This window comes from Miniopterus natalensis, chromosome 21, assembly GCF_054644295.1.
Source record: "Miniopterus natalensis isolate mMinNat1 chromosome 21, mMinNat1.hap1, whole genome shotgun sequence".
NCBI lineage: Eukaryota > Metazoa > Chordata > Mammalia > Chiroptera > Miniopteridae > Miniopterus > Miniopterus natalensis.
This window is the reverse complement of record NC_142101.1, coordinates 4,708,610-4,731,993: the sequence shown is the minus strand read 5'-3', so window position 1 is coordinate 4,731,993 and position 23,384 is coordinate 4,708,610. Positions and strand designations below refer to the sequence as shown.

At 49.9% G+C, this 23,384-nt stretch overlaps 1 protein-coding gene across 1 annotated transcript in view; it reads right to left on the bottom strand.

Moving 5' to 3' along the window:
* The window catches only part of NID1 (nidogen 1), a 72,257-nt gene that overhangs the window by 25,154 nt on the left and 23,719 nt on the right, over positions 1-23,384 (bottom strand). Inside the window, exons 5-11 of the mRNA XM_087828888.1 lie at positions 21,436-21,585; positions 17,924-18,175; positions 15,645-15,845; positions 13,033-13,278; positions 11,378-11,521; positions 7,319-7,444; positions 405-554 (exon numbers count right to left, since the gene is read on the bottom strand). Coding sequence (XP_087685014.1) covers positions 405-554; positions 7,319-7,444; positions 11,378-11,521; positions 13,033-13,278; positions 15,645-15,845; positions 17,924-18,175; positions 21,436-21,585 — 1,269 coding nt within the window. The remainder of the gene's footprint in view (positions 1-404; positions 555-7,318; positions 7,445-11,377; positions 11,522-13,032; positions 13,279-15,644; positions 15,846-17,923; positions 18,176-21,435; positions 21,586-23,384) is intronic.

The window sequence follows — 23,384 nt, the reverse complement described above, 5'->3', positions numbered from 1 at the left end:
GAGATGATTAGAGCAGGCCAGGTGAATGGCTACACACCTTATTAAATAAATGGCTGGACTTTAAGCTCCATGAATGCAAGGATGGTTTTTCTTTTCGTAAAAGACAATCCTCCCCTCCCCAGTTCCTAGCAGACAGCAGGTGTATAACTGCTGCCTGAACGAGCAAGTCACACAGAACAAAACACCAGGGGGGAGGCCAAGTGTTTTCCCCAATAAGAACAGTCCCCAAAAGAAAATGCATAGTTCAAACTACTAGAGAAAGACAAAATGCAGCCCATTCACCAACAGAATTGAGAGAACAACTCTTTTAAACTCAGGGTGAGCCGGTAATTAGCATATGATAAGTACCCCACAGGGCATTTTTTTCAGGTTATACAGAGAGAAAAATCAGAGTCCCCACACACCTTGGCAGGCCCGGCCGTCCCCAGAGAAGCCTGGCAGACAAGAGCAGGTGTAGGAGGAGCCACCCGTGTAGACGCACTGGGCCCGCTGGGGTATGTCGCAGTCATGCAGGCCTGTCGTGCAGTAGTTGATAGGGCGCTGGTCCGCGACAGCTTCAAACACAAGTGGACACAATGTTCAGAAGGGAGGCCCTAAGAAGTCCCAGTGGCCTTCCCAGGTCCCTCCACAACAGTGGTTTAGTCCACTAGGGGGCGGTGCCTGGAGCCCAGGCCTCCAGCATCTCTCAGGCTTCACATCCTGTTTCCCACAGGGCTGGTACCAGTCTCCTATTTCCTCTCACCTGGACTCAGCCTTTGACTAGGCCTCACAGAATGACACCAGGGTTGGTCACTCATCCTAGCTTCCACCTCAGTTTCACCCCAGGGCTCTGTGTGGGTCCACTCTCCACACCAATCTCACACCCAACTTCCCTGTCATCTGGGTGTGGAGGTGAAACATCGCAGGCCCACACTCCCTAGGGCAACTCTGCTGGTGGAATGTTTGGAGCTAAGGATCTGAGACTTCTGCACAGTGTCTTCAACTGGGGCTCACTGGGCAGGTGGGATGGTCACTGTGAATGCTGAGGTCAAGGCCACCCATTTCCCACCAAGGAAGGAGAAATGAACTTCTAGGGCAGTGGGCAGGTATGCGAGAAAGACAGTGGGGCTTTTGGAGGAGGCAGCCCTGGGTTTCTACCAGGTGTGCATGTGTCCACCACATGGCCTGTGTAAATCCTAAACCCCCAGAGCCTCACACTCTTTCTCTATGGAACAGGAATTACTCCAATAGGCTGAGCACAGGGAGGCCCAGTAAATGGGACTATTGTTTTCTACGGGTCCTGATGACACAACTCATGGAATGAGGGTTCAGGAAGTGGGTGAGTGACATGGAAGCGAGCCAACAATACCCCATCCGTGCTCTTGCCTCAGGATGGAAGTCAATGCCTTGGCCGATGTGGCTCAGTGGTTAGAGTGTCGGCCACACCGCCACGCCCTGAAAGGTCGTGGGTTCGATTCCCAGTCAAGGGCACATACCTGGTTGCAGGTTCAATCCCCGGCCCTGGTTGGGGCACATGCAGGAGGCAACCAATCGGTGTGTCTCTCTCACACTGATGTTTCTTTCTCTCCCCCACCTTCCATCCTCTCTATAAATCAATGGAAAATATATCCTTGGGTGAGTATCAACAACAACCACCACCACCAAGATGGAAGCCAAGGGCTGAGGTCTGGGGATGGTTTCCAGTGGCTGGTTCAGGTACTCTGCAGGCCCCACGACACCATTTAGCCTCTGGTTTTAAAGCTCTAAGACCAGGATGGAGTCTGGTCCCTCACAACATCAGAACAGAACCCTTCCTTCCCTCCAAGGAAGCCTACGGTCTGGATTACCCCAGACGCAGGATGTCCCGTCCTCCTCAATGGGTCTTCCCAAGATTATCCACTTTATTTTGGCTCCCGTGCTTCGAGACAGAGCACTGTGCGCACTGTCAGAGAACAGATACAGACCAGGATATTCTCCAAAGTCTGCCAGACGCGAGGTTAGCAAAGTGCTGGCAGCTGGAGGCCCAGCCTGTGCACTCAGCAGCTTAGGCTCCCGAGTCAAGATTGTCGACTAACTCCTGTGGGACTGGCACCACCACATCAAGTCTTGTGAACCAACAGGCAGTTGGAGTTTAATTTGCTACAAATGGTCCCAATTTCTGTCTGAAAAACAGTAACCCGAAAAAACCTACCAGTCCAAGGACACACTCCCGTTTCCCTGGACCCTGTTCTCTTCCCTCCCTTCCCATCACTTCTAATACTCCTCCTGTCTCTAGGTACCCTGCCAACTCCATCAGCTTACAAAGTGTGAAAGGGAACACTCTCGAAGAACTGTAACGCCTAAGAGGTGGGAAGGATCTATTCAGACAGAAAACCACCAGGAGATAAGCCTCCCTGTACTTTCTTTTCTCTATCTCTTATTTCAAATGTTTGCTCAGAGCCTCCCCTGCCCCCACCCTCAAGGACAGAGGCCCTCACTGCAGGCACGTGCAGATCCTCAGGTCCTCTGCCCAGCTGTCACCTTCACACAGGGGTTTCTATACTCCTTAAATCACCGATCGAAAAAAGCAGTTTATAATTTAATGTTTTAAATCACACCAAAGGAATTTTCTTCTTACATAAGCTTTAAAAGTCAACTTTACAGTTTAGTTCTACCTTTTTCATTTTTAAAATAAATAGAGCATTTTTTAGGGAATGTTTCACATCAATTAAAAGGAAAGTATTTCCCGAGGCTCTTGACAACCCAGGTTGCTTTCCCCAGTCCTCACACAAACGGAGCTTCTCAATGGTTCTTCTGATTTATGTTCATTCAAGGAGGAGTAATTTTAAAACCAGGGCAGTCACTGGCCCATCACAAGAGAGACACTGCCACCCCACCCACGTGAAGGAGACCTGAAACACCAGCGGGGACACCAGTGCGCCCAGCTGTGCTGTCCTCGGGGCTCCTGACCCTCCGAATGGCAATTTCCAGCTCTTCAACCAATGGAAAGCTGCAGGGTGGGATGGAGGGAAAGTTTTGGAAAGTAGAGAAAATTGGGCTCAAAATGGGAATTAAAAATTAATTGAATTAAACTGTAAGTTGAGGTTTCACTTTTCTAGGACTGTACCTGATATGGAAAGATCAGAGCAGGTGGCTGGCTCTGAGGTGCTGCCGCCCACCTGACCCACCTGACAGTGGTCCCCGAGAGACACTGGCAGGCTGCTGGGTGGCAAACGAGGGAATGAGGGAGAAGGAGGGGATGCTGAGGCGGCCAAGCTGGGGAGAAGTCGCGTATCAGAAAGGACAAAGGGCGGGTGTAAAGGGTGGTCTCGCACAGCCTCTAGTCACTGAGAACAAGATCACAAGAATTAATGCTTCAAAATAATTTCCCAACAACGCGACAGGCAAGGAGAGAGCAGGACTCCTGAGGCAAGGCTCAGCCCGGGCCGGTCCCAGCTGACGGACGCCCCGATGAGGGCTTGGTGGGACCTCAAATTTCCCCCACCTCCATATGCCAGGCCATGTCACAGAACCCCACTGTTTGCTCAGGGGGGTGTCAATGTCATCACATCAAGGTGATTTATAGGTGAGCTGACACCAATCTGCATGTTCCAATTAGTCATAAAAGTTTTTACCCAGCAGAAAAGAGAAAGTCACAGGAGTACAGAAATTGCCAAATATGGAAGTCCGCAAAGTAGCCCTCCCACAACAGATTCCTCTGACCCAGAGAGAAACCTTCCCAACCCAGCCTTCCAGCCCGGATCCTATCTTGATAAGGAAATTCCCGGAGAGGTGAAACTGACCACGGAGTTATCCAGTGAGAGCCAGAGTTTGTTTGGATGCATTTAGGCAGACTTGGTATGGCGCAGTGAGCCATCTCTCCACACAGTGAGTCTGAGGAGCGAATGAAAGGTGTGAAGGCCCAGCAAAAAGAACTGCATGGGGTCTAAAGGCAGAGGGAGAAATGAGAAGCCTCATGATGCCAGGTCTTAGTGGAATTTCATGATCTTCAGATGGTTTCCACACTTGTTTCTGAGCAATGGGATCCATTATGCAAAGAAAATCTTGCTCAGATTTTGACATATTAAGAAATGGAAGCATGAAGGTTGGGGACAGAGGATAAGAGTCTGCCCACGGCTTCCTTGTAGCCTCATTAGCAGCTCCTGAGTCAGCTCCAAGGGCTTATGGGACATAGTACCCCCATGATGCAGTCTAACTGCCTCATTTTGTAGGTGAGGAACTGAGGCCCAGAGAGGTTAAGTATCTTGCTCTAAATCAAATGCCTATGAAGAGACATTTGCACCTAGCCTGGCCCTCTAGTGAGAATGGACGTCAAAAATGGTTGGATCCAGAAACCCAGGACATCCTGCCCCACACATACCTGTCCCAGGACCATGAACTTTACCACCTAAGACGTAAAGGACCCACGACCCAAATTTGAGTTGAAATGTAATGTAGATGTTGTTGCCAGGAAAAATAAACCCTTGAATCTCCATCTCAAAAAGCAAAAAGGGAAATCAGGCCAAATACACAGAAATTGTTGTTCTCTAGTTAAAAAAAAAAAAAAAAAGATAGAAGCAACTTTAGCAGAGCTGAAATCTCAACTCTGTGCAAAGGGGACTGGCCTCTTTCAACTCACAGATGTTTGGGTCATACTCAAAATATGAGAACTGCCTGTTCCCTCCAGCCCCCAAGACTCCACCTCACCCTACGACCTCGGCAGCCTCATCCAAGCTTCGAGACAGAGCAAACAGAAAGCACATTAGGGTTTAATAACAGCAAAGAAGGGCAAGGAGATAGGTCAGTGAGGCAGTAAAAGAGAAATCTGTTTTAAATTGGGAAGAAATGTTGAATTCAGATGGCCCATTCAGCACGCTGCCCTCCAGACTGGAATTATCCAAGAATCTTTGAACTTAAAATTCTTGGAACCAACAGTTCAAAGTGCAGCAGAAAGAAAAAATGGAAAAATTCAAACAATCTCTTTCTTTGCCCATCATCATCATCACCAAATCATCGTCAACTCAAAGCATAGTTAGCCTCATTTATAACCTCAGTTCACTTACTTTGATAAGGCTCAGAAGTTATGTTACTACTTGTGGCTTGTAAAATTGAAACCCAAAAGTAGAATGGCCCCCAATGGAATTTTAGATGCAAATCAGAAAGAATTCATCTGAGGCAGTGCCTAATAAGATGGCCCCTCCACAGGAATCCCAAGGCGACTAATTTAAGGGAAAACAAGTCTAATTTTAATAGCTATTAAAATAATCAAAAGAATTAATAGAGGAAATAAACAAGTCACCCTCCAATTAATTCTACACCTACCACCTTACCTTACCCCAGCCAAGCTTTATCCATAGGTTGTATGAACTAATTATCCCATATTATTTAAAGGTTTAAAATTAAAAATTAATATTCCCTGCACAGTAAAATTTTGGAATTGTTACTGCAGATAAATGTTAAAAACCCCTCATATTGTAGATATAAAAATGAAGGGGGAAAAATAGCAATAATTATCGAAGTAATTCAGTGCTACAGTGTGTTGAGAAAGAAAATGGGGAGGGTTAAAACGATTCAGGTTATGTTAACTAAGCATCTCTGAGTTGCAAGTAAAACATTCTAAACAAACCAGCTTAAGTGAGAAAGGAGAATTTATTACAGGGATACATACTCAAGACTAGAACAAAGGCGTAGAAAACACAGTTAATCTCCACCTTTTCTTTGTCTCTTGGTTCTACTTCTGTCTATGGATCCACTTTCTTCCCTTGTCTCTGCACACAAGTGTTCTCTGCTTCTCTGAACATGTGGTAAATCAGGGCTGTTTAAAAAACTTGTTCAGTAATCAAAATATTCTATATCTGTACTGTTAAATATGGTAGTCACTAGCCACAGGTGCCCACTGACCACTTGATATGGCTGGGGTAAGTAAGGATCCTAATTTTCAATTTTATTTAATTTAAACTTAAATGGCCACATGTGGCTAGTCTCTACCACATCAGAGAGCAACATGAAAAAGGTCGCTGTCTGGTAGTGCCTTCATTTGCATACCCTCAGTCTGACCAACTTGCGGAGACTGACTTGCCTTCCTGAATTCCAATTTCAACTTCTGGGGATAGAAATGTTGACTGGCCCAACTTGTGTTAGGTACCACCCCTGGTTCAACCAGCTTTGCGGAAGGGGTAGGAATGTACACTATCAACATAGCAGCCAGAACCAACCCTTATGTGCAAGGGGGAGGGGTGTAATTCTTAGAAGAAAATGTTCATGTTCTGGGTAGTCACTTCAAGAGATATCTGCTCCTCAGGTTAACTTCCTACAATGATTAATTTTCAAATCACCTCCACTCATCAATGCAAAAGAGACTTAAGATTCTTGTTTATGCAAAAATAGGTCTTATGCTTTTCAATAACATCAGGGAGATGTCAGTGGGGTGTAACAAAAACTGAGAAATCAAGAATCAGTTTCTGGTTTCTAGAGACAGCCTCATTTTAGTGTGGGTAGGTGAAGGCTGTCGAGTACAGGCTAAGGTCAAAGCTCTCCTGTGTCTTAGGTTGTGCCCTGGATTTAGTCTATCTGACTCTCATCTGTCCTGAGCTTTGGGGCCTGATGGCTCATTAAGATCTTGGCTACTGACATCTGACTGACTGTAGCCTCAAGCTTTGCTTTCTGGCTTCCCAACCCTGCATGCTCCTAGGTCCAAATTTTTAAGTAAGTTTCGAAACCTCTAACGTGTCATGATCCATATTAGGCACGGTTCCTGGTCTTCCCTGAGGGCCCATCTGGTGAGTCGCGCTGCCTGACATTGACGTGACAGATGTGTCCTTCAGCAAATACTTTCAGTTGAATGTGTTTCCTACTTTTCTGTTAAAAAGTACATGTAGTGGGCTGATACTTCAACTAATGACAAACACATGTTCTAATGACCCTTCCTAAATACGGTCAGAGACTTTCTTTTTCTAATACCTCTTTTTGTCTTTCAAGTGGCCTATAAGTAGTTCCTCAAAGTGTCTTTTTGAAATGATTTTATGCTCCACTGGTGTCTTCATTAATTAATGAGCTGAATAAATTTTGCACATGTTCAAAACAAAAAAGAATTAAAAAAAGTTTTATAAAAACAGAAATACAAAGCTTGCAACAGGTGAGGTGATGTTACTAGCGTGAACAGTAACAGCGCTGATTCCTTATACATATGACGCCCCAGGGAGTTGGAGGAAAGGGACAAATCAGATTCAGCTTTGTAAACTGCCCCCAACTCCAACGCCTTCCACCCAGCCAGGATGGCTACCTGCAGCCACACTGTTCCACAGGCACTAACATCCACCACGTGAATAAAGATTCTGGAAATCAGACACACAGAACTTACCCACGCACGTGCCATCCTCAGAAAACCGATAGCCCTGCACACACTCGCAGCGGAAGGTCCCTGGGTGGTTATTGCAGACAGCGTGGCTCCCACATGCCGAGGGCTGTTCTGAGCACTCGTCGATATCTACAGCAAGTTTTTAAACAATGAAGACTTGTTTTAAACCTCTCCACACATCACTACATATAATAAGAGAAAGCTTGCCAGTGGACCTCAACCTAGGCAAAAACCCAACCAAATGGTATTCAGCTTTTTGAAAACATACTGCAATGAATGTTTCTGTGAAATTCAGACACGAGATGTCGGTTCCAGGCACAGCTGGGAGGTTCAGGAACAGAGCACCTCCTAAGGTGGTCACTTCCATCAGCAGGAGCAGCGTGGAGATGGGGGGCTCAGCGAGTGTGCGCCTCACAGCTCATCAACCAGCTGTGGTGACACCAGCATGGGAAGAAGAGATCATTCTGGCTCCCACTGTCCCACTCCACAGCTCCCAGGACACTCCAGCACAGACATCTGGATGCCGTGTGCAGACGGCAGGGCCCCAAGGCTGCCACTCCACTGCCAAAGCACATGAGGGAGCACAGAGCAGGTTTCAATCCAAGGGACAAGAACATCACCACCAAGCTCCGTTCTCCCCAGGAAGCTTTATGGACAGGGAGTATGTTTCAAAAGTTTCTTGGAAGATCACAGAGGCACTGGACCCTCACAGCCTACCTGGAGAACCACTGCAGACAGGGTGTGAGGACCGGTGGGATGGGGGTCCTCAGCACAACCTCCACCTCCATGCAGGTCCACACGCATGACAAGAGCTGGTGACAGCTTCTCTTAGAGTAAGACCTTAGCAATTTCCCCACCAATATTTCATGGCCCTTGCAGTTTGGAAATCCTTCCTAGCATCTAATTTAAATCTTCCCTTCTCTAAACTGAGGCCAGGACTTTAATCATTTCTTCAATGAAACAGTGAATTAGTGATGACTGTCCCTCATAAACAACATCACAATATCGGCTTGAAAATTACTGTTACTATTCAGTATCTGGTCAACCTCTTCTCTGGGAAGAGATTTCCTTTCAAATAAATCATTCTCTAACCCAGTAGAAAAATCCTAGATTACTCTTGGAATTAATTACTGCTCCCTTTTTGACTACTTTTCACGTATCTTCAACTCTAAGTTTCTCCAATTTGTCCCTTTCATAAAGGCCAGGCTCTTTGAGAGGAATGTCATGATGGATTTGTTAAATGCCTGTTCATATTCAAAATTACTCTATGAGAGCTTATTCAAAACTACCTTTACAGAAACCCAGTGGAGAAATATACAGGAGCCATTGAGCCAAGAGGCAGAGCTGTGACTCAACTGGAAATCTCCAAAGCACCATGGAGGGTCCCTGGGCAGTGTCTGACCAACACCCGCCCTGCAGTGTTGCCTATCATCTTATTAATGCTGTGCACACTGAACCACAAAGGCTGTGCTTCATTCTCCCCTAAGGCCCTTCCCAGGCCAAAATAATACACGAAGTGATCTGCTTAATGCAGTTTCCTATCAACAGCCTAGGGTCTCAGTGTACTGACACTCTGAGGCACGTTCTAGTGACCCTGAAAAAAACATGGCCTGCCTGGAAGTACTCACATTCCCCGGTGCTAATCTGCCAGAAAGAGGGCTAACCACAGGACAAAAGCAAGTCCACACAAGGCCACCTGTCTTCCTGGGCGAAGGCATCAGAGAGTGGCAGTGACAGATCACATCAAGCACGGCTGGTCGTGCAAGCATGACTGGTTGAAGCAAGCACCCCTACGACGACCAGTTCAGGCACCAAGAGTGGAATCAGCAGAGGCTGGGGTTCGGCAGCAGCAGGTGAAGTGTCTCCATGCTTTACTATTATCCAGCTGGCTTACGAAGTTGAAGGAGGGCTCCATAAAGACTGGAGGAATGGGATGCCCCACCCCTGCATGGTGTCCATCCTGTCCTCTCAACCCTGGGAGGGCTCTGCTTTCACAACCACAGTATTATGCTGCTTCAAACTGCCCAGAGCAAATTCAACCATTCAAGACTATCAGGCTCTTTTGGGAAACACTGGGGAACTCTGATCTGAGATGAGTAAGAATTTATCCCCTCCCCAGTGATGTTACAAGGCAGATGAGATTCAGACTGAATTCCCCCACACGTACAAAGTTATGAGTAAGCCGGCTAAACAACTGTGCAACCTATTCCCATTTCACTCTGACGCAAACACAGCAACACCCAAGACAGCAGGGTCTTCTAACCTTCACATTAAACCAGCATGCTAAGTTCGCCATTAACTGGAGGCTTTGGATTCCAGACCTAAGGCACTGTTCCCACATTCCAAGGCTGCTGGGCTCAGATTCTCATACCACAGTCATTCACAGGGGCTGCTCAAATGTACATGTGTACACCCCTCATTTCATTGGGGAGACTTCTTCCGGGCATCTCACGTTTATTAGTGAGCCCTCTGGTGCAGACTGAGGTAGAACAGCTTAAAGAATCGGACATTCTTGCCTGGCCGGGCGTGGCTCAGCAGTTGAGCGTCGACCTGGGATCCAGGCAATCAGGGTTCGATTCCCGATCAGGGCACATGTCCGGGTTGCAGGCTGCAACCGATCAATGACACTCTCATCACTGATGTTTCTGTCTCTCTCCCTCCCTCTCCCTTCCTCTCTCTGAAATCAATAAAGATATATTTAAAGAAAAAAAAAAAAAAAAAGAATCGGACTTTCTCACAGTAGATGCCTCTAGTTTTCATACTCTTCGTTGAGTTTGGAGTCAACTAAGCTCCCCTTGGTAGCAGATTACAATTTAACAACAAACATGTAAATATCAGGCTGTCTATGTGAAAGTATCTGAAACTAAATTATAAGTAATAAAATAAGTTCAATGAGAAGACAGCATAATATACACACTGGAGTCACAGACTCTAGTGAGAGGCATGAGTTCACTTGAACGAGCTTCAATTTCCCAAATATAACAAGAGGAATGGATTTCCTACCCAGTAGGATGGTCACTATCAAAGAAACAGAAAATAAGTGTTGGCGAGGATGTTGAGAAAAGTGCAGCCCTTGCACAGTTAATGGGAATGAAAAATGGTGCAGCTGCTATGGAAAACAGTATGGTGGTTCCTCAGAAAACCAAGCACACGATTACCCCAGGATGCAGCAATTCCACTTCTGCACATAAACCTGAAAGTGCTGAAAGCAGGGACTCAAAGACAGATTTGCACAGCCATGCAAATATTCGCATTATTCACAATAGCCAAAGAATGGAAGCAACTCATGTGTCCACTGACAGATAAATTTAAAAATGTAGTATATGCATACAAAGGGATATCATTCAGCCTTAAAAATGAATAAAGTTCTGACACATGCTGCAACATAGATGAACCTTGAGAACATTATGCTAAGTGAAATAAGCCAGTCCAAAAAGACAATAACTATATGATTCCACAAATATGAGGTCCCTAGAATAGGCAAACTCATAGCAAGTAGAATGGTGGTTGCCAGAGGCTGGGGGCAAGGGGATGGGAAGTTGTTTAATGGGAACAGAGCTTTATGAAGAGAGTTCTGGAGATCGATGGTGGTGATGGTTGAACAGGGTGAATGTACTTAATGCTGCTGAGCTGTACGCTTAAAAATGTTTACATGGTAAATTTTATATTATGTGTATTTTACCATAATTTAAAATAACTTTTAAAAGACAGAAATGAAAGCCTCTATCTCATTACAGTTACTGAACTAACTGAGATGGTGTCTGTGAAGCGGCTCATGCAACTGTGCCTGGAAACCTTGTATTTCACGTGTTATAAACAGCCCTGACCTTAGCTTCCCTTTGCACCTGCGTGGGGTGTGGCCTCACACTTTCTGCTCTGCGGCTTAGAGCAGTGCACCTGATCAACATAAAGGGGCAGCGCCCCTAACATTCCAGGGGGCCCTAGAGGCCATGCCACCAGTGCTCATCTCGGAGCCTCGCCCCTCCGGCACAGTCTGGGTTACAGGGCGTGGACGCGTCCCCCGCGGACCCCCGCCGCCCCGCGTCAGGGCCGAGGCTGTACCGTGGCAGATGCGTCCGTCTCCTCGAAAGCCGATGGAGCACTCGCAGGTGAACTGCGTCCCGGGGCCCGGCCGACAGGCTGCGTTGGTGTCGCACCCATGGCTGCCGATGTAGCAAGGGTTCTGCAGGGCGTCCGGGGAGCCTTCTGCGAGGGCAGAGACAAAGACAGTGAGTCCTCAGAAACGCTCGCAGGCTTCTCCAGCCACGGAGAGGGAGGCGGGGCCGAGGCCCAGCCTGGGCCGTGGGCCGTGGGCCTGGGGCCAGGGCCCGGGCAGCAACCTGCGGGCGCTCCCACCGCAGAATTGACCGTAAAAGACAAAACACGACGCCTAAGAAGGGCACTGAGGACATCGTAAAATTAGGAAGACTACTGGGAACTACAAATCCCGTGAATACGCCTAAGCCACGCGTGGGTTGGGACGATCCTGATCTCTGTGGTGGCACCGCGGCCCTCCTGCTCCCCACGCGCTTGTTTTAAAACAGGGAACCAGCAAAATCTGGGACAAAACTGTGTCACCTGGAAGAAAGGCTCACTGTCCTAAGACCACCACTAGTTCACCGCTTTCTCTCCACTGAAAGTCCGAGCGGGAAGGGAACGCGCGCAGACCTCGCTTCCGCTCCAGACTCACTGCGTCCCCGCGCGGCGCCCCGACTTCCGGCCGCCCCCTGACTTCCGGAGGCTTAGGCCCGCGGCTCGGCTCTCAGACCGCGCGAGCTCCGCGGTTTACCTCTTTTTACGACAGTGTTACCGTACGGCCGACAGGCGCGCAGTGACAGTGTTTGCGGCAGGAATGCCTGGCGGGAGGCCAGCCGCCTCCAAGACAGAGCGAGGCCCCCGGCCCCCCGCCCCCGTCGTGAAGCAGGTGTCCCGGAAGCCGCACACCCACTGGCTTGCCGTCGGTCAGTGGCTGCTTCTGTGCCGAGATCTGCGACAGACTCCGGCTGGCTGGCAAAGCCTCAGTGTCTACCGTCTCACCACTGCACAAAAAAGGCGCCAACCCCTGGTGCCTTAAGCTACAGTTGCTAAAGGAAGGAGAAGCCACGTGCCCTCCTGCTCCGTGGAGCTAGACAAGGGCAGACTTGATCAGCTGGAGAAGGGATCTGGGTGCGGCAGCAGAACCAAAGTCACTGACAAAGAGCAAGACCTTACTGCCTGCACCCCAGATATGCAAAACCCCAGGGGCCTGAAGATTGGGACCACGTGAAATCTGGCAGAGATCCCCGTAGCTCCCCCAAATGCAGGCTCCTTCCACGTAGCCATAAGCACCCACAACTTGCCGGCATGGGGCAGGTTGCTGTAGGCTGTCTGCGTTTCGGCGGCTTTTATTTGGATTTCCTTAGGCCCTGACCACATGTTCCTTTCGGGGTTGAGTATTACAGTGTTTAAAAAGCCCTTCCAGAGCCAGCTGCCGCCCTGGATGGCCCTCTCTGTAAGGTAAGTCACAGGTGAGCACCCTTCACCCCAAACAGTAATGAGGCCTTCGGTTAGCCAAACAGATGGGCTTTCTAAGAACCACAGGTAACAAGACAGTTTTTTTCTGTTAGATATTTTCACATAATTTTCCTCTTAATGAGTAGGAGACAAAAAACAGTATGTCCCAGAGCACAGAGAGACGTGCAGGTACACGATGCCCAGTCTGAGCTGCCGTCTCTTACCTCGCACAGGCCCGATGGAGTTGCTCAGAGCATATCGCAAGATCCTCTCCTCCTGGTTGTATAGGACAAACACACTGTCCACCGAGAGCTGCTGGGTGCTGGGCAGGGCGAGCCGGGAGCTATCGTGGACACACTCCTGGAAGGTGATGGTCTGGCGCCACTGGTAACTGTAGACATTCGAGGGAGCAGCACCATCCCGCTCAGGCTCTGTCACGGTGTACTCCCGGGTGGAGGACGATGTGATCACTGGGACGCGAGAGGGCAGAGGGAAACAAGGCAGGGGGACAAAGGAGGGCAGAGGGACACGAGGCAGGGGGACAAAGGAGGGCAGGGGGACAAAGGAGGGCAGAGGGACACGAGGCAGGGGGACAAAGGAGGGCAGGGGGACAAAGGAGGGCAGAGGGACACGAGGCAGGGGGACAAAGGAGGGCAGGGGGACAAAGGAGGGCAGAGGGACACAAGGCAGGGGGACACGAGGCGGGGGGACAAAGGAGGGCAGAGGGACACGAGGCAGGGGGACAAAGGAGGGCAGAGGGACACGAGGCAGGGGGACAGAGGGCAGAGAGACATGAGGCGGGGACAAAGGAGGGCAGAGGGACATGAGGCAGGGGGACAAAGGAGAGCAGAGGGACACGAGGCAGGGAGAGAAAGGAGGGAGCGTAAGGATGCAAGAGGCTTCATCCAGGCCTCAGAACTATCAGCGGGATCCCTGGCCTCAAGGCTTCCACAGGAGACAGCAGGTGGAGCAGGTAAATAAGACCATTTATTTCTACATGGAGACTCCTTCTGCTACCTAGATTTCCCATACTATTATTGGTATTATTTGCATCAGTAATATGTGTTGCTTTTTCCCATCAAGTTCCTAAGCTGCCCAGAAGCAACCTAAAGATTAAGGTCTAGTGGAAAGAGCACACTCTTGGAAGGAGATACATCTGAACTCACACCTTGCACCATCACTCACCACCTGTGTGAACACAAGCCAGTCACTAACTTCTTTAGCCTGTTTCTTTTAGAGCATGGCTTGGGAGAGGATGAGATAAGGTAGGTAAAACTTCTGGAAATGAGCAGGCGAATACTACTCAGATCACCTACCACTTATGAAGCATTTACTATGTGACTAGCACAGTGCTCATTGCTTTATAGAAATGATCTCATTTAGGATTCAATAAATAGTGGTTGCTATGTATAACCCTAGATTAAGCAGTTCACTGATATTTTAAAACATTAAATGGATTTCAGTAGCCAATTTCTGACAAGTTACTAAGTGCTGGGAGCAAACCTCAATAGAGGAGAGAGAGTCTTTCCCACTCAGAAGACAGCCTGCTTTCACCCCACCACAAAACTCTCCACTTCCTATTTAAAAAAAAAAAAAGTATAAAAGACTCTTTATGTTTGTGTGCTGTGCTGTAGTTCAAAATAAAGCCAGAGAATAAATAAAAGATTAGTATAAGCTGTCTCTCGTCCAGCTACCACATGCTGGGCTGCCAGAAACACCATCTGACTGCAGAGAACCGCAAGTGGGTCCTGCTGCTCATTCCACCTCCTAGGCACCCACCTCACCCCCAGGAGAGCCCATCAAGCCACAGAGCCTTAGTAACTGGTACCACCTTTCTGGATGGCAGCTGAACAAGAGCCTTGAAAAAGTTCTTGTTGTTTGACTCAGTACTTCTATTTCTAGGCATTGAGTCTTAGAAAAGAATCAGAAATTTGGTCAGTTATTTATGATGAAGATGGTCATTTTCAACTCATTATGACAAGGGAAAATTGGAAATAACCAAGCTTTAGAAAACAGGATGTTTTAAATTAAGTCATATAATAGAACCATAAAGATTCATTAAACAGTGTTTTTAAAACCATAAAATACTCATGATTTGATATTAACTGGAAAAGTGAAAATATAATAATGTGATATGATTGCAATTTTATTTAAAGAAAGACTATATACCTGATTGTAGATTATACAGTAATATTGCATCAGTGTTAAATATCCTGATTCTGATCATGGTACTGCGACCATGTAAGAGAATGTTCTTATTCTTAGGAAAACACATGACATTTTTACAGGATAAAGGGTTACGATGTCTACAACTTACTATCTGTATGTATATATATGTGTGTGTGTGTGTGTGTGTGTGTGTGTGTATGGGAGAGAGAATGATAAATGTGGCAAAATATTAACAACCGGTGAAGTGGGTAAGTGGTATGTGGAAATTGCATTACTTTCAATTTTGCTGTAAATTGATAAGTAGTTAAAAACTACATATAGATGTATAGCACAATAAAATTATATAATATGTTGAGCTATTTCTGCTGGGATATTGTATATATGTGGGTACATATATTGGGATGTTTTATATATACTAGGGAAAAGGCTGAAAGGAAATACATGTAAATTTAATAAGAGTTATAGCCTGGTTTTGTGACTCTAAGTTATGCTTATTTTCTTTTTGTCCTAAATTCTCTGGAGTGAGTGTGAACTGTGTCTGTCATTGGGAGAGAGGTGGTATTACTAGGTATCGCCCAGTGTTTCCCTCTGCGGCCCAGGAGACTGCAGCAGCTCAGCTGTTACAGTGGTGGCCAGGAGCCGTGCAGGCACCAGGCTGTCCCCTCACCATCGCGGGAGTAGTGGTAGAGCTCCGTGTAGGGCTCGATGTGCACCGAGGAGCCAACCCGGATCTGCGGCACACGGCCTTCCAGCTCCGTGTCGATGGTCAGGTGTCCGTGCTCATCGATGCCGTTGAACCGCTGCTTGATGACCAGCTTGCCTGGGTGCCCCACAAAGGTCACCTCAGCCTGGCGGGTGAACTCGCCCCCTGGAAAGCAAGGTCATCCTTCACTTTGCCATCAGGAAAGCCGCCTCTGTGCCTGCCCTAGGTGCACAGTGCTGGTCAAGGGCCATGGGGTAGCACCTCTTCTGGAGGTGCTTTAGTTTGGTTGGTAGAAATGGGGCTGATGACACCTGAGGGCAGAGCTGGGACATCCATGTGGCCCAACTGAGAGAGGCTGTTTCCCAGCCACAAACCAGCATCAAGATGGGTTGGCTCCGGGGTTGTGCTGGAAAAAGCAGAAGACCAGGATTTTACACCCAACTGCTAGCTTCTGGTTGGGTGAACTGAGCCCACTGAGCCTCCAGTTCCTGATGATAAAAGGGTTGCGATCTATCTTGTGGAAATGAGATGAATGAAGTACGTTAGACAGTGCTCTGCCAGGTGTCAAGTGCTCCCAGATGTCTGCTAAGTCCTGATCAGGATGGGGGCTTCTCCAGGGCAAACCAGAAACCACCAGAGCGCACACTGGGATTGACTCAGAACTGCCCAGGGTGTGTGCAGGGCAGCAGCCCCAGACAGGCAGGAAAAGCACTTCCCCTTCAGCTTCCCCCTTTCCCACACGCACATACTCCCACTGAGGCAGGGCTGGCACGCTGTGGCCCTCGGGCTAAATCCACTGGCAGCCCTTAAGCTAAGAATGGTCTTTACATCTGCAAATTTTTTTAAGTCACAAGAATATTTCATGAAATGTGAAAAGTACATAGCATTTAAATTTCAGTGCCCATTAATAAAGTTTTATTAGAACATGGTCACGCTCATTCCCTTACATATTATCTATGGTTATATTCTCTCTACAATGATAGAGTTGAGTCGCAAGAGACCATATAGCCTAAAATATTTAGGCAAAGCTGAAACTATTTACTCTCTGGCCCTTTGCAGAAAAAGTTGACAACTCCTGCTTTGTAATATCCAGCCTCCAGGCTGACGTCCAGCTAACAGCACAGGTGCTGGGGAAGTGAACCACGCTAGCAACAAAGATCTGCTGCTGTGGGGAGTTTGTAAAGACTCCCTAGCCCCGCTGAAGTGGGTGCATGTTACAAAGCATCACCCAGGGAAAGATATGCGGGGGAGGAGTAGGGTCTGTGGGTCTGACCGTAAAGCTCGACGACGTCTACAAGCAAAAGAATGTGAACATGATTATAACACTCAGGATCTATGTGCCTGAGGAACGGAGAAAAAACCTTAGGCCACAGGTTAGCTATCTGATGGGTAGATTCACCTCTTCTCAAATATAAAGGCTCTCCTTTCTAAAAATGGCCACACTTCTGGAAGTTGGCGTCTATGCCCTGTGACTTTAGAGCGTCCTGGTATAAAGCCCAGAGCCCCTGCTTTCAGCAGTGTGTCCACAACCAAGCCATGGCTGAGGCTCTAGCGAGGCTGGGTGGTGGGCGGAGGGGGGGAGAGGCAGTCGGGGGCAGCAGCTACGGACCTGTGCCCCAGACAACAGGCTCCAGGTCCTGGACACGGCCAGAGATGAGGGACGAAGGCTCTGCCACCTGTGCCTTTCCAGGAAAGGCCTCCAGCACACGCAGGTGGGCAGAGCAAGGAGAGGCACCAGTGCACTCGGAATGTCCCCCCAGCCATCTGCCCCCACATGTCTGCTAGAGACACCTTTCCCTGGCAGGGCCAGTGTCTATGGAGCTCCAAGGAGACTTAGGTGTCCTGAGTCTTGTGAGGACTGTGTTTGCCAGCTGGAGATGACAGGCTCCTTTCCTCCAAGCAGAGACTGAGGACATATCAAGGACCAGTGTCAGTGGTTTGGGTGTGGAGGCAGCTAAATTAGCAGGACAAGGGTCAGTGAGCCCCACACTTGGGGTCATGAGGCACTGAGGTGGCATCACCTGCCCTGCAGAGATTTCTGAGTCCCTGGTCCAGATGCAATTCTATTGTCTTAGTGAATATATGTTAATGAAAAAATACTGGCAATCTTACCACATCTTATTCCCAGAGCCACAAAAGGCTTAGTAAGTTGTCCGCAGACGTGGCGTTCCCTTTCTGTTCATCCCCAGGCCCCCACCCCCACCCCACCCCGTGCCCACTGACTTTAACATGTGCTGTGATACCTGTGATGCTGAACCCGTTCCGGAATCCATCCTGCTCCACCGCAAACATCCATCCGATGATGCCGCCCACGGGGGCCAGAGGGAGCAGGGAATAGCCCACGGCCTCCGGGATGGTGCTGATGGCCGTGTAGGAGCGCCCGTGGTTCATCACCACGTAGGAGTGCAGGTCGGTGTTCTCAAACACGACGGGGACTGGGCTGCTCCCCACAAAGACCCTTCCCTTCACCTTGCCGTTAACTCGCTGGGGGGAACCTGAGTGACAAACAGAGAAGCCAGCTTTTCACAAAAGAACAACACGTCTGGCAGGACCCATCCCTGTAGAGCAAAGAGGGGAACAGCACTGGGGTCAGGGGCTGTGGGGTCAGCGAAAGTCCTTGCTCTTTCCAAGAAGACAGCGCCCACACCTGAGTCTGTGGCCCAAGGAACTCGGCCCTGCCTGCACCCCAGGCTGACTGATGACGGGGAGCAGGACGGGCTCCCGTGGGAACTGAGTGACAGAGGAACTACAGGAGGAACAGTGTCACGGGTGACCTAGAGTTACATGACCATGAAATTGGTCACTTTTGAGAGGCAGGGAACAGAATGAGTCATTTCACTGGAACAGAAAGGCTGAACTGTATGCCTGGGACTCAGCCGTCGGTGGCCTGACTGCTGACACCTTACCGAGCATCTCTGGCTGAAATACAGCCCGGTTCCCAGCTCAGCCGCCAGCCTGGCCCTGGAGCTCACTGCAGCCCACGCCCACACGCGGGCCTTGTGGGCAGACGTCACAGCCACGCACATGCCCACCCACCCAAGACCCCCTTGTGGATGGGGATGTGTTGATTGTTCCACTCGGACAACTGGGACAGATGTGAGACCTGCCGCAAATTTAAAAGCTTTCTTCATAAACTGCCAAATAGTGTATCCGGGGTATTGTTTTTGTTTTAAAAGTTACATTAACAAAAAATGTCAGCATCTCCCTAGAGGGAAATATCTGAAGAGATGTACACAAACTGCCCACAGTGGTTAACTCGGGGAGATACGGTGGACTTTCATTTCCTACACTCTATGTCTTTATAATGTTTGAATATTTATAACTTGCATATATTTGTTATTGTTTAATGAAGAGCAGCTCTAAAAAAATTAAGTTCTTGTACTTAAATAAGAAAACTGAAGGTTACCATTTGACCTCCATCACACATGAGTCTGCTCTTTAGGAGTAAGATTTCATTGTGGATCCTCAGCAATTCCACCTCCTAACGTGTACCCAAGAGGACAGAAAACATGTACACACAAAGATGTGTACACGAGCCTTCCTAGCCCCATTATTCCTAATGGCCAAGATAGGAGCCACCCAAATAACAAAGCGTGGCCTCTCTGTGCAATGGAATATTATCTGGCTAGAAAAAAGGAACAAAGCACTGACACATGCTAACACATGTGTGAACCTTGAAAACACTATGCTGAGTGAAAGAAGCCGAACACAAAAGGTCACATGTTGTATGGTTCCATTCATATGAAACCTCCAGAACAGGGAAGTCACACTGACAGAAAGCTGCCTGGGACTGGGGGCTTGGGGGGACCAAGAGCACTGCTAATGGGTACAGAGTTCTTTCTGGAGTGATGAAGATGTTCTAAAGCTAGGTACTGGTGAGAATTATACAACTTAGTGAATATACTAAAGCCCACCAAGTTGTCTACTTTAAACAAGTGTGTTCATTTTATCTTTATAAAAACTGAAGAGGTAAATTGGTCACCTTGGACTGTTCGGGTATAGATTTGGTATAGGTTAACTTCATCAATTGTTGATTGTACCGGTCTGGTTTTCTTCCTAGATTAAAAATTACTAGGGACAGGGCTTTCACATCCATTCCCTCGCTCCACCTCTGCAATTTTCTGTGCAAAGTGAGTCCTCAGGAAAGCTGCTGAACAGCCCTGGACAGACAGCACTTCTGCACAGGTTGTCAGGACTGGGGACGCTGTGACATTAGAAGACTAACATTGAAGAAACACATCCCCAGACAATCACAGCAACAGGCAGGAAAACCAAGGTAAGGAAATCAACTTTTTTCCACCAAACTTTGAGCTAAAAAAATGTATCAAATGTTGCAAGAATCCAACAAATGTTTAAACCACCAGACTCTTGCTGGGCGTGTATGTAATGTTAAAATGTGGGCCGACGGCCTGTCATATCTGAGCCTGCAGCCAAGTGCACCGCTCAGCACTCCCAGCTCTGACGCTTGGCACGGGAGAGCCTCCGGGACTGCCCTGAGGAGAGGCTTTCACTGTGCATTCTGGAAGCTTCCCCCAGGGTACAAAAGCCAAGCCCAAAACAGAGCTCAGGCATACCACCCCTGGGTGGTGCGATTTGTAAAAACAACAGAAAACACATTTATAGAAGTTAAAAACATCTCCCCAAATGAAGTATACAAAATTTTCTTTCACTTCCAAAGTTGTTATTTAACAAAACTCACTTTATCTAATTGTGCACCAGAAGGCAGCTTTTTTTTTTTAGAAAATTAAAAAACTTTTAACTATAGCGATGGCAGGGGATCTGAAAAACAGAAAAATTCTTCCAAGTTTTACTTTAGTCAGATTTTGAGCAGCAATTGAGTTTCCTCACTAAACACCAGGAAAATGGCCAGTGACAAGTGAGGTAATCTGGCATCTGCAGGAACCAGAATGTTCACTATGGCAGTGTTTTTGTGGCTTTTGTTTTCGTTGGAGTTTACCCCCCCCCCCCAGGGCTCCTGCTGAGTAAACTGTTATCTGGAGCCTCCAGCCTTTCGTGACCCTGAGCGGGGGCCCCCGGAGCAGAGCGCGGGGGACACGCCACAGCTGGGTCCCATCTGGGGCTCGCCCGCAGGACCTGTGGTCACCCTGTGCCCGGCCAGTACCGGGGGCCGGTGGGGCGTGGGAAGGGCGGCCCCGGGGATGGGGCCGGAACGGGCCTCGCCAGCTCCGGGGTTTAACCCGTGGACGTCGGGTCCCAACCTGCGCCAGCTCCGAGGGGTGAAGGCGACGGGGAACGAGCGGCACCCACAATCCCCGGTCCGGGCCGCGCCACTGGACCCGGCCAGCCCCGTCCGCGCAGGCGGCCCTGGGGGTGGCCTGGGGGGCGGCCCGGGGTGTGGCCCTGCAGGCGGCCCTGGGGGTGGCCCGGGGGGTGGCCCTGCAGGCGGCCCTGGGGGTGGCCCGGGGGGTGGCCTGGGGGGCGGCCCGGGGGGTGGCCCTGCAGGCGGCCCTGGGGGTGGCCCGGGGGGTGGCCCTGCAGGCGGCCCTGGGGGTGGCCCTGCAGGCGGCCCTGGGGGTGGACCGGGGGGTGGCCCTGCAGGCGGCCCTGCAGGCGGCCCTGGGGGTGGCCGGCGTCCCGTCCCCGCGGCAGGGACAGGGGCCCTCTCGGCAGCGCGGGGACACGGGGCGCGGGGTTCAAGGCCAGCCCCCGTCCGAGCCGGCTGACGGCAACATTTCCAATCGAGCTGGGGAACCGCCTGCCCCCCCGCCCCCCGCCGACGCGGAGGAGCAGAGACCTTCGGCCACGCACTGCCGGCCGTTCCCCGTGTAGCCCGCGACGCAGCTGCAGCAGAAGCCGGTGGCGAAGTCCCTGCACTCGGCGTGCACCGAGCACTGGTGTCGGCTGGTGGCGCACGTGGGGCGCGAGTCCGTGTTGTAGCTGAAGACTGCGGGGAGAACACAGCGCGGTGAGCGCGGCCGCAGCTCCGGCCCGCGGGCCGGGCGCCGCTGGGGGGGGAGGGGAGGGGAGGGGAGGGGAGGGGAGGGGAGGGGAGGGGAGGGGAGGGGAGGGCGGGGGGAGGGGAGGGCAGGGGAGGGGAGGGGAGGGCGGGGGGAGGGGAGGGCAGGGGAGGGGAGGGAGGAGGGGAGGGCAGGGGGGAGGGGAGGGGGGGGGAGGGCAGGGGGGGAGGGGAGGGGAGGGCAGGGGAGGGGAGGGAGGAGGGGAGGGCAGGGGGGAGGGGAGGGGAGGGGAGGGGAGGGGAGGGGAGGGGAGGGGGGGAGGGAGGGAGGAGGGGAGGGGAGGGGGGAGGGGAGGGGAGGGCAGGGGAGGGGAGGGAGGAGGGGAGGGCAGGGGGGGAGGGGGAGGGGGGAGGGCAGGGGCAGGGCAGGGGAGGGGAGGGGGTCGTCGTCGTCCCGTTCCCCCCCCCCCCCCCCCCCCCCCCCCCCCCCCGCGGGGCTGCGGCTGGAAGCAGCCACCCACCCAGGGGTGAACCACCAAAAGGCACTCTGATCTCATCTGCTCGGGCCCCTGCGCCACTGTCAGTCAGTCTGGCGTCTGCCTGGTGCAGTCAGAAAGGTCAGCTCCACATTTTGAAGGGACCTTAAAATATTCTTTTACTGTTTTTTAAATTTGCCATTTTAATGACTTTAAAGCATTTTGGAACTTTTTTGCCTCTTCTCCCTGGGGCGTAACTCAGAAGCTCTTACACTCAAAAGCTGATTAGAAATAATTCCTCAATTCCTTTCACTCAAGAAACAAAATGAGTCTCTACCTATCTCAAACTTCTACCTCCCGGGTTCAGTTTATTGGAATTAGGAACCAACTCATTATACAGAGAAAATTAATTTGGAATGGAGCTCAAAAGGACAAGAGGGGTGAACTTGAGAGCAGAGAGTGATCCAGTTTGTAGCTGTTAGGGGTGAAGATAAAAGCCAAGTTTCACCCAGGAAGGTTCCATTAGCCCTACACGCCCAGAGGGAACTTCCAGTGTGTGTAGAGGTGGAGTGTGGAGCTGGGAGCACTTGGACTCCAAGCTGAACACATGTGACACTACAGATTGCTTAGCTCCAGCTGTGGGCCCAGCTCCCAGTGGGTCCCTGTGGCCTGCATCTCTGTGGGTAACTATTCAAATAACCCCAGGAATGCACTGCTGCTGGCCGCAGAAGACTGACTCTTCTAATAAAAACAGTGAAATAACTGGGATAGATGGACAGAAAAATATGTTTTAGACACATGTTGGGTTCAAATCTAGGCTTTTACTAATGCCAAGCAATGCACCACATGTTGCTGGGGCCAGAGATGATAGCATTTCAAGGCAATGACTTCACAAAGGAGAATTTCAGAGACTCCTAGATAGGGTGAAAGCTCAAATCTCAACATCTGCAGTAAACAACCCAACACATCTGGGCAGATCCCTCTGAAACCCAGCTGCAAGAGCATAGCGGCATGCTCTGAGGGATGTCAGCATCACCCCAGGAAACCCAGGATACAGTGTGCAGGAAGCCCTGAGACGCGGACCCGTGTCGTTGTCATGCAACTAACGAGCACTGTCTCCACTTCTGAGCCTCGGAAGGAAGGAGGCGCACTACCTCTGGCCACCAGATCTTGTCCACTCATTGGGATACTCAAGAACAAACATGTATGGCTATCATTAGGAGACACAGTAAAAGAAGTAAGAAGAAATAAAAGGGAGCGACTGTGGAATGACGTAGGCTCTCTCATCATTATAATGTTATAATAAACATC